Source organism: Nymphaea colorata, chromosome 6, assembly GCF_008831285.2.
Source record: "Nymphaea colorata isolate Beijing-Zhang1983 chromosome 6, ASM883128v2, whole genome shotgun sequence".
Taxonomy (NCBI): domain Eukaryota; kingdom Viridiplantae; phylum Streptophyta; class Magnoliopsida; order Nymphaeales; family Nymphaeaceae; genus Nymphaea; species Nymphaea colorata.
This window is the reverse complement of record NC_045143.1, coordinates 19,339,461-19,358,998: the sequence shown is the minus strand read 5'-3', so window position 1 is coordinate 19,358,998 and position 19,538 is coordinate 19,339,461. Positions and strand designations below refer to the sequence as shown.

General features: G+C 42.8%; 1 protein-coding gene across 1 annotated transcript; it reads right to left on the bottom strand.

The window, feature by feature from the left end:
- Positions 1 to 12,116: 12,116 nt before the first annotated feature.
- On the bottom strand, positions 12,117 to 13,367 carry LOC116256618 (G-type lectin S-receptor-like serine/threonine-protein kinase LECRK4). The gene has a single exon (XM_031633014.1). The coding sequence runs from the start codon at positions 13,365 to 13,367 to the stop codon at positions 12,117 to 12,119; it is 1,251 nt and encodes a 416-aa protein (XP_031488874.1).
- Positions 13,368 to 19,538: the final 6,171 nt, after the last annotated feature.

The window sequence follows — 19,538 nt, the reverse complement described above, 5'->3', positions numbered from 1 at the left end:
CTTGGCGAAAGTTGTCTCAAAACCTGTTGAATGGTTCCCGCTGTGACCACATCTTTCCTTGCCCTGTTAAGAGTCTTGGGTTCTGAAAGTTTCAGACCTCTATCCATCAGTCCTTTATGGAAATAGTCCCAACTCGGTGGAAATAACGCGTGCTCGTGAAAGGGTTTCTACATAATGGGTAGATTTCCTGCATATACTCGTTTTATTCCCACATGGTCTGAATATTCAAAGGCAGTGTGGTAGTCCCTACGTTCGGCTGGCTGAGTTCCGAAAAAATGAGCAGGTAGACCCTCAAGGTGGATGGTAGCCGGTCTTCCACACTGCCGGCTGATTCATACCACCTTGTCATGGATCCATAGAACCCGTCCACCTGTAAATGAGTGGGGTATACATTGGTATGGGTTAGGGAAAACCATTGCAGGTGCACTAGTTCACGGGTGTCCTCAGACGGATTGCTGCACCCTCGAGTTCCCTTCTCAAACCTAGTAGGGACAGTTGCTGGTTCATGATCTGCCCTCACGCTATCACTCTCACCATCATTCGACTGAGCTTCAACCTCTTGGTCACTGTTGCTAACCTCCTCCTCGTCATCAGCCATGGCTTGCCATTCTAGGACCATATGAATCTGTGTGTAAGTGGCCAGACTACTGACTTTCGCCAATGGATCAACTCCAGCTCTAGACAAAAGTGATAGGGCCTGGTTATATTTTGACTAGGTCAGTTTGGTGTAGGGAACTGGCTCTTCATTTGCGGATCTTCCAAGCAGTCCCACTTGGGAATCAGCCTTCACCCGGTGTCGAACTCTCCTTAAACCTGCTAGTGAGAGTCTCCAGACCCTCGTGAGATCAATCCTTATAGCTCGGGTTATCCTACAGGTATTCTGGCCAGACAAAAATATGATTGGTGTGCTATGCTCAAGTGCCAGCAACATTCATTTTTCCAAGTCTCCGACCGGCGCTATAACAACTACATCTTTCTCTTTCAAGGACTGGGTTGCTATCTTGGTGGAAGCACCATGTTCACTCGTTTTCTCAAGGATGAGGGTCCTTGCACATCTATGCCCGCGTTCCCATGCCTCGTCACACCTGAAACATTGTCTGTTCTCAATACACTTCTTCCTTTTTTGGCTTGTCAATCTTGGCTTTGGCAGGTTAGGCACAGCCCTAGGAGGGACTGGTTGTAACTCGACCTGATTAACAATATCAAGGACGCCAGTGTCTAGGCTGCAGTTAGGCGTCTTTTCCTCTTTGTTGTCACTCTTTGCCTCTCTCGCTCTTGCAATAGTTACTGACGTAACTCCCTCTTTTGCATTATTCGTAGAGAGTTTGGCATGCCCCTCTTGAGCCTGATATCCTTCAAAGTTCCTCATAACCCATTATCACTTTTGTTGAGCAGAATCAAGAGAAGACTAGGATCTAAGTGCTCCCTCTTGGAATCTGTCCAGTAAAAGACAAACCCTTTCGAACATTATGTCTGGGGCTGGTGGGGGGTCCTTCATAGTTGATGCTATTAACTGTTTGCTTTGGTTACTAACCTCGGTGGGTGGGCCCCTCCTTAGTTATCATGTGCTCGACAATCAGGCCATGATATGTGGTCTGATTTTTTTCTTAATCCTAAAACGTTGGACTCCCATTTCAGTTGGCATTCCCTCAAACGGACGACACGCCCCTCCTTAGTTATCATGTGCTCGACAATCAGGCCATGATATGTGGTCTGATTTTTTTATTAATCCTAAAACGCTGAACTCCCATTTCAGTTGGCATTCCCTCAAACGGACGACACCTCTTCTGCCCTCATCATTCTCTCGCGAATAACACTAAGTCTGATCATAATCATATTGAAGTAAGCTGTAGTTGCATAAGGACCTGGTTTCATAGCCCATTGACTCGGTTTTAACAGGTCAATCTAGTGGGGTTATTGTTGGACGATGAGTTCTTTGGGCAATACTGTGTGATAAGCCACTTCCTTGTTCCCCCTACTTTTGAGAAGTGGATGCTGCAACATTCGCCTGACCTCTCCTTTGGTTGGAGGTCTCTGGCACCCATTTCAGCTCGTAATCTATTGTTAATCCACCTATCTTTCAGAACATCTCCTTCGGTGAATTGCAGGTACCGATCTGGTACCATTCTTGGGCCCAAGAGTATGGTGGTGTGGTCGAGAGATAGGTCCTTCACCCAAAACTCCTTGGCGTCTTCGTCAATCCAAATCTGGAACTGCCTCAAACTGACGCGAGGGTTTTATATAAGAACATCACAGTCTCGGTCTCGCCCCACTAGTAATCCGAATGGTTGGCTGCAATAAGTGTGTGGCACCGGGGGTCTACTAAGCACAAGCTCCGACTGGAGAACCCCATTCCAAGATCCGGTGAAAATAGGAACACCCTGCCTCGCTGCCGATTTTGGCCATACTCAAATTTGAGTGGGCTATAACTAACAGATTTCCCTTTTCCAGAGTCCCTTCTCTCTTGTCCACTTGCCACACTCCACCGACTCGTCTGGTCGTAACCAGTCCACTGCCAATCATCATCCTCCTGTCCATTATCATTATCCTGCTCGGCTTGATATGAGTCATATTTTTTAGCATAGTTTGCTCGGCTGTCCTCTCGTGTATCATATAATCTGTCATCTAATGCATCCTCTGGAGTAGTATTGCTTGCTAAATAGTGAGACTCAGCCTGCTCAGCCCATTCGCCCAACTTGGTCACCTAGTTCATCTCGGTGACATTCATATTCATGATGAGAGCTTTCATTGCCCCCTTGCTCGTCACGGTAGCATTCAGACGGATGATCAAGTAGTTCATGGTCCCTTTGGGCATCATATACCTTGTCATCCCTTGCATAAGGATAGTCAACTAAATAATGGGACATGTCCGGCTCGGCCCAAGCTTTTCCATGACGTGAATGAATCGGCCGATCAAGTTGCTCGTATGGTGGTTGTTTTACAATGCCACCATCCCAATCCTGGTAATAGTCATCGTAACAGCCTCCTTCTTGCTCATAACAATCTTCCTTAGGTGAGCTATAGTCGTAAGATAGTCTATCCGCCTCGTCCATGCCTTCCCAATCAGACAACCTTGAAACTTGAAATTGCTGAACCTGACGACGCACTGCTGACGCTTTTGATCCCTGGCTGAAACCAATCACTGCAGTGCCTAGCTGTTGGTAAATCCCTACCTCTCTCGGTGGTCTTTACAAGGATCCCTTAGCCAGACAACGGCTCTAGTTGCACCGTAATAGATGATACAATCGGTCCCCAAATCCCAAACCTCTCAACAACTCTCAAGGGGCTAAGTATAAGGCTTTAATTGTTACAATAGTGTGATGATACAAAATCCCAAACGCCACGGATCACCCCAAGATATATGTGAACTGGAGAAGAAATTGCTGATAAGCACGGCTGATGCTGTAGCTCTTGCTCAACTGCGCCTTCACAGGTTTGCCTCCTGCTGTGATTCAACTCCCAACACCACAACAGTCAAGTTCTAGTTAAAACAAAAAGAGACAAACTTAAGGAGTTAGGGAGAAGTCACTGGATGCTTGATTGAACCTCATGAGAAGTTGTAACGGTGTGTGGCAATCGTTGGAAGCACCGGCGAACGTGTATTCACAGTCAGTAATTCCAGGGACCTGTGCCTCTTAAAAATTCTGTAACTCCTCACTGGTTTGTCCAAAATTCTTGAAAATTGAAGTCACGCCTCAGCCTGGTTCTTCTGTTGATTTTCAGCTTCAGCACAATTGCAGGGAGCTCTTCAAAACGGTTTATAATAAAAAAGTTGTAGCGCCATGATGTCAACTCCAAAAAATCTGAAACTTGGTGGGTTGAAAGCCAAGAGAGAGCCAATTCCAACGGGTCCTAGCTCGGCCTAATCCGTGGCCAGAGATGACAACGCCGGTGATTTGAACTTGATGCATATTTCTACCTTCTACCGGCTGAAATGAACGAATTCAGGGAGTATCTGGGCCGGACACGTACTACAAAGATGGATGACACGTCAACACACCCTTGGAACCGTTGAGAAGCGACCGACACGTGTGGAGTGGGATTCGGCTTCGATTGAGGACGCTGCAGAGCGCGACATGGTGGAACACGCGGCGGGATTGATAAGATTGGAGGACGTGGCTGCACAAGACACGACGGGACACACGTGTCTAGATGTATCCCGATCTGGTGCCGACATGATGTGCCTGATTCGCCGAGGACGGAAGAACTGCGGTGCCAAATTTTCGATTTCGCTCGAATTTTCCTTTTGCCGCTGGAAATATAGAAAAATGCTCGGCAACCTTCTGAAGACGATTCCGACCTCATTTCTAAGCCAAATCATGCAACATGATTAAATGCGATTCTGACCTCGTTTCTAAAGACGATTCCTTCTACCCCTCGATTTGCTTGGAATTTTGTCCTCTATCTTCCAGGAGGGATTGCAACATGATTAAATGCGATTTGACATTGATTTTGTGCCAAAAACACTCAGGTATCACTGGAAAGAGGAGAAACAACACTTCCGATTAGAAATTGATCCAATCTAACACGGAAATTTTAAAGATGAGGAGATAGAAGCACTCACCGTCCTTGCATCAACCTTGCGGGATTGATCAACCGGTGGAAAACAACGAGAGAACCCCCAAATCGATTGGAGTTTGTTTGGAAAAGAAAAGTCGACAATGGCTCCTGCTTGGAAACAACGACTCTTTAAAATCGATTTCTCATCATCGGTGACTCCAAAAATTCCCAAAATTTGTATAGAGGATCTTGGAACACAAACGAATCCAACGACTCACTACTCGACAGATAAATCCCCTAGGAAAATCAGCGCCAAGCTCCTTTCCGGCAAGGTTCTGCCGGTCTTCACTGTCTCAAGCGTGCGGTGCTGTCTTCACTTCGTCTACAACTTCTTGGATCGCCGCCGGTTGAGTGTTTGATCTGATACCAAATGATGCGACCTGTCCACCACCGAGATGATGCCACTGCCCAAGGATAACGCTCAGCAGGAGCAGAATGGATTAGGTTCTGAGTCTGCCAAGAGTTCATCTTCCAAGCGTAGGGGTAATCAGTCTCTTGATGCGATCGTAGAGGGCAGAGATGATGAAGAATGGCCATGGGTTGAAGGAGATGCGGCGAGAAAAAATGGTATGGCATGCGGAACGAGAGATGGAGGGATTCATGTGGAGAAGAGGCAGTAAACCAAGGGAATAGTAACCTTGCAGGTTGTTGTCGGGGAGCAGGTGCGGGGATGAAGAAGATCTGTCGAAGTAACATGTATCCATCATTGGTGTCGTAGGGTGCGTAGCCACAGGGTTCCATTGGAGAAGAACCATGTCGTCGATAAGTCAGCCGCTATTCGTCCGTCGTTTTCTGAAAGAGAACCACGCTTTCAGCCGTCCATTCATCAGATTTGCAGAGCTTTTGAAGGTGAAAGAGAATCAGCCCATGGTGGCTATTTTGATCAAAACCGCCGACAGGTGTGGTCGTCAGAATTCCTTTCATGTTAGGGATTTACAGTCGATATCAAAAAGCATAAAAGAAATCGATCTCCCTACCTTTAACGCGCAGGGAAGGAGAGGCTGGCTCAGCCGGTTGGGTACTCGCATATGCCGTGTGCGAGTTGCCTGGCCACAACTCAATTTGATGGTGTGCCGGACCAGGTCGTGCCAAGACCTGCCCAAGTCCCTAAATGAACTCGGTTCAGCAGTCGACTCAAACAAAAGTGGATCTGGGTTACATCCCGGATCCCCCGAAACGATCCGCAACCCAACCCGAGTTACTAAAGCTCGGATTGAGGTTTACAAAACTCATGGGTCCAATCTGCCTGTACAATTTGGACCTATGTCCGATACCCAACGCTGCACCGTGTCTCACCACGGTGTCATTTACAGCTCGGCGTGTCCAACCTCATCAGCCTTGGTGTCCAAAATATGTTCAATAGTTAGAAGAAGGGATAATGAAAAATGAAATAAATTTGTGATGCATATGGTCCAAGTGAAAGGTTGGGGTGGAGTGAGACATTTTAGAGAACAATTACAGAACAGGTAAACGAGTATAGTTGAAAGCAAAGGCCCACACTAAGAAGAACAAAGCTGATTGCAGCCAATGTGGCCTAGTCTAGACAAACAAAATGAGCGGTGGATGAGAGGCACTTGTCAGGAGCAACGGCCGTCTGAATTCACTGGACCATCCTGGAACAACACGGCCTGCTCTGTTTTTCGCGTAGATAATGGAAAAGCTGGACACAGGATAAGCAGAACAGACTCGATGCAGAATGAGAGGTATAACATCCCAACCCGTTCCACACTGTTCCGTGCTAAACCAAGGAACAACACAGAACGCAAGCGCTGGCCCTCTCTCTCTCGTGCAATGTCGTACCTGCGACTCTTTCTCTCTCTCTCTCTCGTGCAATGTCGTACCTGCGACTCTCTCTCTCTCACACACACACACACATACATACACGCACACCTCACACCTCGCAAGTCATATGATTCAACTTTCCGATGAAGCATTGTGGCGAGCAGCAACCACATCGGTGGCAACCGATAGACAAGGGGTCATTTTTCGGCGACCAGAGCCAATGTTGCTTGATTCACCATGTCAATTTCCAGGTAGGCCATGTTTTCTCATTTCGCTCTCTATCGATAACCTTCACTTATGATTGTTCGGCTAAAAGCCATTGGATTCCTCTTGGATTTCCCAACAAACTTCAGAATCTGATTCCCCAGCCCCTAATCTACTGATCCAAACCATCAATTAGAGAAGAACCATTCGATTTATGCATTTTCCCCAATGGGATGAATTTACTCCTTTTGCTGGAATCCGGCGATCCCGAATGTTTTCTCGTAATCCCAGCTACCTCCTTCTAATTCATCGTACTTCCTATCTTCCTTCCAAAACCCGAACCTATCAGAGTATTGTAACCCACACCGATCATCAGTTTCCTAAGTCTCCAAGCCCAAATGTGAGCCATACACCAACTATTTGTTACATTGATTCACCTAGCCAACTTGCCCCCTTTCCTCCCCATCTTGATGCTGTCAACTCACCTCAGACTGCTATTCAAAAGCCCTTCTTTCATTCGTCTAGGGGGCGACAAGATCCTGCTCAGATCGATCTCCAAAAGCCAGCTCAAAATATGCCCTGCAACTGCCCGAGGAAAGGTCTATCGAGCTAATTCAGAAGCCTTGTTCTTAGCTATGTCTAACCCACCAAATGAGCTCAGATCTTCGCCCTCTAGAGTCCATTAAAAAGCTCGTCCCATTGCCTTTTTGACAAGCTATAGATCGCTGCAATAGGAACTCCTTTCAGTTAAAACTCTGAAAGTTAGCAGTTTGAGTAGTTTGCGCAGTCAGGACTGGTAGTATTTATGTTTCTTTTTGGAGCCAAGTTTGAAGGAGTAAACGGTCTCCAACCCAGGATTTCTTATACTCATTGGATAGATCTTTTGATTTTCTTTCCAACTAACCCAAGCTCAACCCCGTTGGAGTTCTCAGCCAGAAGTTACGAGCCGGCAAATGTGGCTGACTGATCACAAGTGTAATAAAATTCAAATGTTGAATAAAATGAACATGGTGGACGAGATGATCTGCAAAGGAAACAATGACTAGACAAATCACTGGACAAAATGAATTAAAATGATCAAATAGTGGATTGAAAACATTAATGATAGGACTGATATGACAAGGGTGCAGGACTTTTTGTTGGTTTAGAAGAACAGTTATCAAATGACTTCTAAAGGAATGGGGGTTGATATGAGGAAATTGGATGTTGCCATTTGTAGGAAAATGGTAACTGTAAGGTCGATCATTTACGTGCCTATGTAAAGGGGCTAAAACTTCATGTTATACTTGTCTTATGCTACACAAACCAATGGGCTTTTTGGAAGGTATCTAATGGTTACTGGGGGTTTTCTTGTATGAGTGAAGGAGAGATGAGGGCACAAGACACTCGACACCCTTACCTGCCCTAGTTGGTAACATTTGATGCTACTGCTAGGAAGGCGAGCCCAAGGATGGGGTCTCCAAGATTTGGATTCTTGGAAGTCTGGTCATGGTCAGCCGTCACTACCTATTTCCTACCCAATGAAGTTGAAGAAGGACAAATCTCAAAATTTGTGCCATTTGCAGCAACAACCTACAATCTTCCAAGGGTCATATTTGGGAATTTGCCAATGCAAAATGGTTGAAATTTGGTGAGTCCTTCTTGAAGCAATTATTCCTTGAAACTCTTTTGTGGTGGCCAAGAAAAATTGTAAGAAATTAGGTTGGTTGAGCTAGGTTTGTGCTCAAGCTTATTGGCAACATAATAAAGCAGTGAAGCCGATCCCATGGTAAAAAGGGTCCTAAACCTACTACCTCTACCTCTACTGTTTGAAGAAGACATGAAACAAAGATAAGAAATAGTTTTAACATTGCTGAAACTTTTTTTCTAGCCCATGAAAGGCCACCAACGACCTTGGAATCAGTGGTACGTAATCTCATTCATACATAAGCCTTCACACAGCTAAGATAGCTCCTTGTTTTAATAAGTAGTTGAAATATATTTATTATCCACATTAACAACACAATAATTGCTTGATTAGCATAGACCGTTCTGTAATTAAATCACAGTAATGGTCATAATTGCCACCGAATTTGCTAGGCATGCTTTCCATAATGATGACATCATTGTCATATGTGCTCCCATGATTGTCTCCGTCAACTATTATTACTTTCATTCTCAATGCATTATCGTCTTTCGTTCCCCTTCAAATTGGATGGCGATTTGCTGAGTCTTAGTTTGCTGTCGAGGTCGTGCTTCTTGTTTAATAAACTTGAATCGGCTTCTTGCTTTGATGAAGAAGTTGGCAATCTTTTTTGGTTGTCAAGGGGCTTAATTTCATTGAGGCGTTAGTCTTCTTTTGCAAGCATTGCTTTGATACCATGAAGAAAGGTATAAAATAACGATAAGAAATGGTATAAGGTGGCTGAAAACTTTTCCATGGATGCATGGAAGGCCACCATTGACCTTGGAATCAGTGGTGTGCAATATCATTTATATATAATCCTTTACGCAATTAGGACAACTCCTTATTTTAAGGACCGGTAGAATGCATTTATTGTCCATATTAACAACACAATAATTCCTTGATTATCTTTAACTGTTCTCCAATTAGATCATGGTAATGATCATAATTGCCAGCTGATTTGCTAGAGATGCTTTCCATAATGATGCAACCATTACCATCCTCAACACTCTATCCTCTTTCCGTTTCACCAGGATTAGTATTCATCATACCACCTCACTGTCAAGAAGGCAAGGTTCCCTAAACCGTAGACTCCAGTGAGTGATCATAAAACACTCTTGTGCATAACTTTGGAAATTAATCTTCCCATGCATGGACCATCAGGTAGAAAGGCAAAGGGAAGACCTGGGTGGAATGCTCGTCCATCGAGCCACTTGATCAGCCTTCCAGATCATGGCCGATTGTTTGTAGGAAATCCCACATCACAGCTAGATTTCTAGTCTGTCAAGGGTTGAGGAAATCTTTCAAGGTGCAGCCAAAAAACAGAGGACCAGCTCTTGATGGCATTGGAGCCTTTCGTCATGGCGGATAGCAGGTAGAATTACCAAAAGTCGATGGATGGATGAGTGCACATGGTGCTGTAAGGCATATACTATTGCCAGTGAGAAGGAGTGGTCCAAGATCTACGAGTAATGGTGGTGGTCCTTCATTTTGAAAATGAAGCCATATATAATGACCTGGTACTGTTGGCATCTAAAGCAAAACAGAGAGCATACTCCATAGAGTCTTGCCAATTTCAAGCAAACTTTGGTTGTTTGGTGGTAAAAACATTATGTGAGTTTCTGAATAATCAATCTGTTTTAAAGATTGAGACAGATTCATAATAAGTTAATCTTTAGCATTCTGCCTGATCCAATCTTTAAAATAGATTCATGAAACATTGAAAGAGTGTTAGACCCGACCAAACAACCTTGAGTGCAACGGCTTGAAATTACAAGACTTGTTAGTCACAATGTGGGGCTTCACAATCTTCAAGAGAGAGAGAGACCATGCTGGTTTTTCAAAGCGAGTTCAAAGACCTTTGTTATATGGTAGAGTGGCCATCCGAAGGCTTACTAAGAGCATTTCTTGGAAGTCCTAATGAGGTGGTGGATTCAAGTAGAGGTTGAAGCACGTGAGCCTGTCGGCCAATTACTTGCAACTCGTGGTAAGAGAAGAAGTAATATTCGATGCCTTGCGTTTTGGAAGCAAAGGTGAAAGTGCCATACCTGCAAACCGATGGAAGGTCAGAGGAATCAAAAGCTGGAAATAAGAAAGTCGATCTGGAAGAGAAGGTGGAAACAAAAATATGGCACGATTGTTGCATGAACGTACAGAAGCAGGTCCCGATAAGTTAAAGCAATGGTAGGCACATGGCGCCCACTAAACGAAAGGCCGAGTTTGAGTGCGCATACATACGGCTCTCCCACACTAGAGCACAAGAACTGACACTCTCTCGCCACTCGATCACTTTCATCATTGTTACGTCGATTCGCGGCAGATTGATGATTTTATTCCTCGACTAAAGCACACGAAGTTGCACGACTCTCACCTCACGGTTGCGACTCAATCACGTTTGGTTCGTCATTGTTGAATGGAAACCGTGATTCGTGGCAAATTGATTTAAATCAGTGACTAATTCAAGAATATATTGCGTATGTATCAGTTTTAATTTATTGATTGCGTTCCTTGAAATCTTTGTTATTTTAAACTAAGTTTAATTTATTTATTTACATATCATCTCTTAATTTGATAACAACCGATTCAACTGCGTTGCTCAATTTTCACTTGACTGGCTATTTTTAAACCGATTTTTAGAATATTGACATGCATGATGTAAGAAAGCATCACTTAATGAAGGATGCATATCTACAGATCGGATTGGAATGCTCAATCCGATTTATTGGATGTCTGCATATTTGGATTCAAGTTCAGATTTAAATAAATTGGATGTTGTACGCACTGTTTATGGATGCATATTTACATATTTGAATCCAATTTAGATTCCGGTACAAATTTATATCATATCCAAATCTGTACTTACATTCCAAATGAGATCTCAATCCGATTCTTAAATTTGTAAGAGTTAAGATATGTTTCTGGAAACGACTTTCAAAATGCCCATATGTTGGATATAAGACATTTATTTAAAACTAAAACTTAATCATTCAATAAGATATTTGAATCTGAGTCCCAATGTAATTGGTATCATTTCTTAAATCTGAATTCCATGCAATCTATAATTCAGATGTTAAAATTTTCAATATGTCCAACTTTTTTAACAATTCCAGTCATGATCACGATCAACGAATGAAAGTTCTGGGTAAGCTAGAAGATTACAACCCACCACCCAGAAAAGAGTTAAATCCATCTCCCTTACTTCCAAGGTCCAGATCTACATCTGCCTAGTAAGGAGATAGTGCACAATCAACTTGGTGTTGTATTCTTCCCCACAAGGGTTGTTGGTAAGGGCAGAGAGGCGCATGGACCCTGGCTCCACTTCATATTTTGTTTTTAAAATTTACATGTAATTTTAGAAAATTTTGCTTGTTTTATATAAAAAAATTTGAAAAAATAATATTTCGACCTAATCAAAATTTAAAAACTTTAATTTGACCTCTTGCTCCACCCTTCGTTGTTGGGATCAAATATCCGGTCTAAATTGGATCCATTTGCATCCCAAACTATTTTTTTTTCTATCCGTCTAACTTTTTTGAAACCATTCCGGTCAGATATTTAATGTAAAATTGGATCCATTTGCATCCCAAACTCCACTGCTCGAGTCGAGTAGTATATCTATGTAACCCATCATTGAATCGGATCGGAGGAGTCATGGCAGATCACATATTACCAGTTAGATTCAGCCATTCTTGGACAAGCGGGTGAGGAAAGAAAAAGATTTTTTTCACAACCCGTTTCGTCAAAAGCAAAACGACTAAAACCCAAATTAAGCCCACTTGGAAGGCAAGTATATTAATTCAGCGTTATTACCAAGCAAAGCTACTACATAGACGGGCTTCTCCTCGTCTTGTGGTTAATTTATTCAACACTAGTGATCCCACCCAATCGTTTTCCGATGCGTCAGCTCTTATTTTGGCACCTTGATAAGAGCAACAGACTGTATATCCACATTCATTCGGCCCCTGAACAGAGGGACCTTCTTCTTCCAGCACGTCTGCACCCTGTAAATGGCCACCGTGCAGAGGCAATCGGACATGCACGCCGCCCTGCATCTCTCCTCGTCCATGTTGTTGATCATCTCATAGTCTCCGAACGGCCAGTCCACGTTCGCGATCGACTCGAGCACGTACTGCTGACCTCCCCTGCAGTCCTGCACCGGGAAATCATTCTTGCACCCCATGAACATGTTGCTCGGGTCTAGGTAGCTGTACTTGTTGGGGCACAGGCAGCGGGGTTTCTGATCGGCTCCGAGGACGCAGTACCCGTTCACCCCGCAGATGCCGGGGACGGTGCACGGGTCTTCTGTGGTAGCCCATATTCTGGTCCAAGTCTGCGAGCTAGAGCTGCTGCTGCTCGTCTTTGGGAAGGTGTATTGCCGGAAAACGCCATCGTAGCCGAGGGTTGCTCTTTGGTAGGAGCTGCTCGCCGGAATGGGAACGCTTCCGGAGGGCGTCAGCACGTATTTGGTGTTGTCCGAGCGCAAGATGTAGATGCTGCCTGTTCCATCAAAGACCAATTTTCCCGGAGTACCGGCTGTGTTGGACGCGTAAGCAATGTTGTATTGGTCGATCGGGTTGCCGTCTCGATTGAGCACGAGATTGCCGTCGCTCTGCATCTTGAGGAAGAACTTTCCGGTGGAGAGATCGCTGTCTGATGAAGCAGCACGGAGCTCGGACTCGGGGTTGAGGACCTGCCCGGGCAGGATGGTATCCGTGGGGTGGTCGAAGCTCTGCCATTTGAGATCAGCAGATCCGGCTGAGCCTTGGAGCACAAAGTTGCCGGAGTCTAGCATCGCAGCGGAGGCAACGCCGCCGCTGGGACTGGACGCAATTGTCATGACAATGGCACCACGGCCATCTTTCAATACCAGTGTGCCATCGGCCGTGAGCTGCACCGTGGATCCTCTAGCCGCCGGCTTGTCCCGGTTGGCCGTCCAAACCAGAGTCTTCCCTGGGATCCTGTCGAACCAGATGCCGACCACGAAGAGATTGCCGGGGACAGGGTAGAAACCGAATGCAAAGTCGCCGGACGGCGAAGTCCAGGCGACTCCAGTATTTTTGGATGAGAGTGATGAACCCAGAGGTATGCTTCCATAAGCGCTAGCTGAGGATAGTATCAGCAAACAGAGGCAGGTCAATAGTGCAGCAAACAGATCCATCGAGTGCATGCAAAAGATGAAGAAAATCTCTCTCTCTCTCTCTCTCTCTCTCTCTCTCTAATACTGGATAAGATGAGCTCACACTAAGAAGCCACTGAATTTAAAGGAGTTCAAGAGAATGGCAGGCTGCCCCGGTGAAGGGGGCTTTCATACAGCAATAATTAGAAAGAAACAAATAAAAAGGATGAAGAAAAAGCTTGTGGTGCCTTGTTTGTTCATTGGTGAAATAAAAACTTGTGCAATTAAACTTGCAGCAGATCGATCTCTACTGCAATGAAGTAAGAATCAATCAACATTAGGAGCTGGGTTTCTTTTCCCAGTGGGCTACGCCTTTCTCTTTGACTTGCTGAAAAATATCTTAGCTCCATGCATGGCCTTGCTTACTTCCTGCCATGTTTGTTTTCGCCCACTGATCGGTCTGAAACTCACATGTTGCATGCTGACTGCCTGCAGTAAATACTGACCAAATCAAACCACACTTATCTGTAATGTCTGTTTCATATCAGTTGATTTGTGCTTTTTACATTGTTGGATGCATGTTTAGGAATTGGCTTCATTATGATGTTTCTTTTTTGGCCGACATCTTGTCAGGTCCCTAAAGGAAATGTGTACCAATCTTAGATCTATGTAAACCCGTCGGATTTGTTTACCATTCATTTGAGAACTAAGCATTTTGAATGTCAACACATAACTTTTGTTTTTTTACTAGAATAATGAAGGTTCATATTTTTTGCAATTAATTCAATTGAACGCATGTATGTCCTCGATAGTTGACAAAAAGATTAGATATATGTTAGTTAAAGATCAGGCGGTGCAAAGTTGTCTCTTCTTAAAAGTCCAATAGATAGAAAAGGAAAAAAAAAAAAAATCATTGTGCAAAAGTATCGTCAAATAAAGTGGCAAATGGGAGTCAAAATGTTTAGACTCTAGGAAATTATCACCGCGCAAAGTGCCAATTGCAAAGAGTGTCTTTACCCGACGACCTTGTTCACGTGATCAGGACAAATTGCAAGACTTTATGATAGACTTTGCAAAACTACAGGCAAGCCAAGACATGCCTTGTTGTCCGTCGGTAGATAATATTCTGGCCTTCATGGCAACGACAGAAACAAGGTTTTTTTTGGGTATTTTGGCTATTTCAGATATCCTTGCCATCTGTCGGTAGTTTAGACTTTTTTTTTTTTTTACTTTTTCACAACCCTTTTTTACCCTTTCAGAAAGTTTGTTTTTTTCTTTTTTATTTTAATGAAGGTATTTTGGCGATTTTACAGTCATGTGCCCTATTATATATATTATATAGCTTTACTGCTGCTTCAAGGCCTATATACGCCTAGCGTTGCATACACCATCCTATTGTTTACACGCCAGCATATGTACCAAAGGCAGTTGGGGCATTGTAGTCATTTCTGAAAAAGAAATGCACATTTTAGAGATTTCAATGCCACGGGTGGTGCATATTGATAGGGTTGTTCCCATAGCATGTGAAAAAAAATGAGGGGCTTCTAGGTCATTTTGGTCACCCGTGTGGGGCTCCTAGCCTATAAGCTCCTTCAAGTTTTCATCAGACTTGATCTGGAGTAAAGCCCGAAAATTCTAACTAAGGGGCACTATTATCAAATATTAAAGTTTCCAAAGGTGCTAATATGTAAATAAGAAAAACTGCCATAAACATGTAGGTTTGTGTGTGTGGATAATTGCCCGCAGAGTATCCACATCTGCCTCTGCCTCTCGATTTGATCTCTCTGCTTTCTTGATAGCCGAAGCCTAAGCCATCGTAGCAAAACAAGACAGACGAATACAGCTTTTAAGGAGTTACCAATGACAAAAATGTCTACTTAAGTTTGTGCTGACGATAGTTCTCATAGGATTAGAACCCAAACTTTCTCTTTTGATGGCGGAAGACCAAGCCTCAAGGGGTGAAGCAAAAAATTTTTTATAAGAGGGGTGAATTAAAGTTTCTAAGTTTTGACATGGGCTAAATTATTATTTCTCAAAATTTTTATATAAGACAAGTAAAATTATATATATATAAATTTGAGGTGGAGCCAGACCCATGCGAGCCCCCCCTTGACTCCGCCCCTACAAGCCACTACCTCTAAGATTTTTTACTCATTTTTACCAGCAAGTTGAATATCCATGTATGCTTTGTAAGTAAGGATTCAGCAGAATAAAAATAAAGAAAAAGAAAAGGAAAACTTGAAATGAAAGGTTTGGTTCATCGTGGTCTAATCAACGTATAGCATATGACACTGTTATTGCTCTCATGGCAGCATTAATCAAGGGGTCTTCTAGAAGACATAATATAGCTCCACACACGGGCTCAATTAAGTCCATAGTCAAATTCACATGTTATTGTTATGGACCAAGGGCTAAAGGAAAACCTTGATTTTGCTTTGCAATCTGAACCGTTCAGAAATGATGACATGGGGCACTGTAAATTTTTAGTTTTGTATATGTTTTGCCTTGAAGAGAACTCAAACCGCATTGATGCATTAAGATGAAACTTTGGGAATCTTTTGGATGACACCCTCAAGCAGCTAACAATTTTTAACACATTGTTTGGATGTTTAGTTGACAAGATAAAAGTTTGGGGAGGGGTAAAAACAAAAGGTTTTTCAGTCCTTTTATCAAAACCAGGTTTTGTGAAAACTGAGTTTTGGCAAAAACCACTTTTTTTTTTTGTCATCCTCATGTGCCTGAATGGTGTTTTTGGATTATCCAAAAACTGGTTTTAGGCTGCTATCTGAAAACCTCCTCTGCGCTTCGCATCTTAACAAGTTCAAAACAGATTATGTGAATTGAAATTGTTAGTGCCCCTTAAAAAAAATTCTGGCTTTGTCATAAACAAAAGAGGAAGGAAAAAGAAATATATATATATATATATATATGGAGAAACACAAAGAGAGAGAGAGAGATGCACAATGTGGAAGTTCAAGTCTACATAAATGACATAAAAGTATAAAAGTTAAGGAGTACAGCTATGACTAGTTGGATACGCAGGAAATACAATTGAGCTTCTCAAAAACACAAAATGTATTAAAATATAATGAAGGCCAAAATGAAGGTTAGAGCTACAAATGGGTTGGAAATGGTGTAGATTGATGTCTGAGCTTATCATCTCTATAATTGGTTTTGGTGTGAGATTTGGGTTGAATGTTGTTTTTCTAAAACTGAATTTGATTCCAACTGACTTTAAATCTAATATTTTTACAAACAGCAAAGATTTTCAAAGCTCGAGCACACTTGGACTCAAAACTGCATGTAAAATTTAATTTCATTACTAATAGAGTGCTATTTATTTATCAAATCTACTTAGTCAAATTTGATTTAATATAAATCTATCACATTAACAACCATGACAACGTAAGCTTTTTATCATTTCATGCCACTAAATTATGCAAAATGACGTACATATGCTTTCAGTTAGTTGAAAAAGTAGACTACAAATAAAAGAAATCTAGTATATATGTAGCATCCTTGACTAGTACAAGGATGACTGATGATCATTTTGGGGAAGAACTGGGATATAATAGAGGCAATTCAAGCACCATCAGTGATCAATTGGTCATAAATGGATCTTATCTCATGGAACATCAGTGCCTTAGGCTGGATATAAGGAAAACACAAATCCCTAACACTTTACAACATGAATAACCAAATCTGGCAATCATCATGGAGATGGCCGGTCCTATTAATTTGCTCAAACAAAAGTGAACAAAGTAGTCCGTTATGGGGAATTTTGACTTTTCTACCCCAAATACGATTGCATTACATGGAGAGTAAGGCTGGGCATCGGGCCGGCCCGGCCCGGCCCGAAAAAATTGACAAAAGTTAAGCCCGTTAACGTTATCGGGCCAGCCCGAGACCCGGCCCTTTTATAATCGGTCCGGGCCGATGAAGTATCGGGCCTCGGGCTTGAGATTGTGCCCGAGGCCCGGCGCGGCCAGGCCCAATCATCCACTCGGGCTTGGCCTCCTGCAGGCTGCAGGGTCTCGCTCCACTTTTCAAGTTTTCCCCCTTTTTTTTCGGTTGTTCTTTCCTCCCCTATTTTTCATCGTCTTTTGGAAGGGAATACTCCATTCTCGTTGATCATATGTTCCCTCTTCAATCTTTGGAATGCAATTATGCGAGGCAACAAAAGGAGTGAGACTCACTGCCATTCTGCTGTAGTTTGACAGAAATCAAAAAGAAGGAAGAGAGACAGACCTCTCTCTCTCTCCCAAACTCTGTGTTGTTTTTCTTTTCTTGTTTCTTTTTCCCTTTTCTTGTTGCTAAAATGTTGGGAGATAGAGGAGAAAGTCAGATGAAGCACTAGTCATCAGTCGTCCCCCATGAGAGCTTAAGAATAGAAAACATATGGTGGCCCAATACCAGGTGAGTGAGAGAAAGAGGGAAGGAAGGAAACCCTAACATAAGTAAAGGGGCAAAAAAAAAAGTTTTTTTTTTTTAAGTTACGGGCTTGTCGGGCCGTTGACGAACGTTGGATCAAGCCCGGGCCCGACCCGTTAAGTATCGGGCCGGGCCCGATAAAATCGGGCCCATTAAGGATTTTTCAAGGCCCGGGCCCGGGCTCGAGTCGGGCCAGGTACCGGGTACCCGGCGGTGGCCCGGCCCGATGCCCATGCTTAATGGAGAGATGACAAAGTTAAAGTCAAACTCATCTGAATTACTGATAAAATTATTGTAGTGGTTCTAAGAGATGACATCGTCATGGTTAATGGGACCTGTGCTCACTAGTGCTACTATATAGCCAACAATCTAGCTTTCCTAAGACATCTTACACAAACAACTGACAGACACCCATTGGATAGTTTTGGGAAATGAAAACTCAATTAGAAATTCAAAAAAAAAAATGAACACTACTGGAGTCTGAAGGGTTGTTTGGAAATGAGAACATTGGTTAGTTTTGAGAGATGGAAATTCAATTAGAAACTCATAAAGAAAATTATGACCACTACTAGAATCTAAAGGGTCGTTTGGCATTGGAAACAACAGCATACTATTTCATATGTATATCTTCTTCAATGATTGGATAGATTCACAGAATAATGTTTCTTGAATCTGCCCTAATATTGTCGTAGATAATGAAACAATGTATTAATATTCAATTGCCAAATGACCTTTAAGGGTGCAATGAGAGCTTAGGAGGCGTAATCTATTAGGAAAGGAGTTGAAGGGAGCTAAACCTTTTGGAAAAATAAAAGAAGGTTAGGAACCAAATTTAGGGCTAGCAAAAATAACAAAACCTTGTCTTATGTATATTAATTAGATGAGGACACCATCTACATGGTCGTAAAGTTCTTCCCAAGAGATATCTTTGATTACATTGCATTAATCATCAAGTCAGATAACACGAAGAAACAAAAATTCAAAATAAATTTCTTCAAATATGGAGGGGGTTAAGGAATAGGCTTAAAATCAAAGTATTAAGAGCACCCAAATGTTTATACTGCCAAGAAGATACAAAGATTAAACAAACTTCTGTCATCTTGGAAGCAAGAGGCCATTAGAAAACTTACATATACTTACAGAAAAATCTTCACAGAGCTGAGTTCTTTCCAATCTACTAAGGAATTGAATGGGATTTTTCACATACAGAGGGAATCAAATCATAAAGAGGAGCTGTTGACTGCACTTTATATCAAGGAACCGAGTTGCGAGAGATAATTCTATAAGAAGTGGATGAGCCTCTCATTTGCAAACTCCCTGGGCCTTTATACAGTCTTATTGAGACTACGTTGCAGATATCGATTAATAATGCAATTGTGGTGGAAGGAGCTTATCTCCAAGGCTTCTTAGATGATCTTGATTGCTGCCAAGAGAGGAGTACAAGATGGATACTGCATGGATGTCTTTTTGCTTTGAAGATCAAAGGTGTTTTGTTGCCCCATAACTGTTGAGTTCTGATACAGTTCAGCAGCCATGTTTTGAAAAAGGAGCTGATGAGTATGACTAATGTAGGCTCTCCTCAGTTTTCCTCTCGTTTAAGTGACTGTCCTGGGCTTCAGTTTTATTTCAGTAACAAGCTACCTGCCACAGATGTTTTTCAGCTGCTGTTGATCGCCCCCAGGTCACAGACTTTTAAGAAGTGGCAGTCTCTTGAGGGCTGTCCCTCAATTTTTGTATAGCTTTTACTGCTCTGCCTCTGCATATAAATTTTTTTCGATAAAA

Coding starts and splice junctions, on each gene's coding strand:
- LOC116256618 (XM_031633014.1), bottom strand. CDS start 13,367: ATGGATCTGTTTGCTGCACTATTGACCTGCCTCTGTTTGCTGATACTA.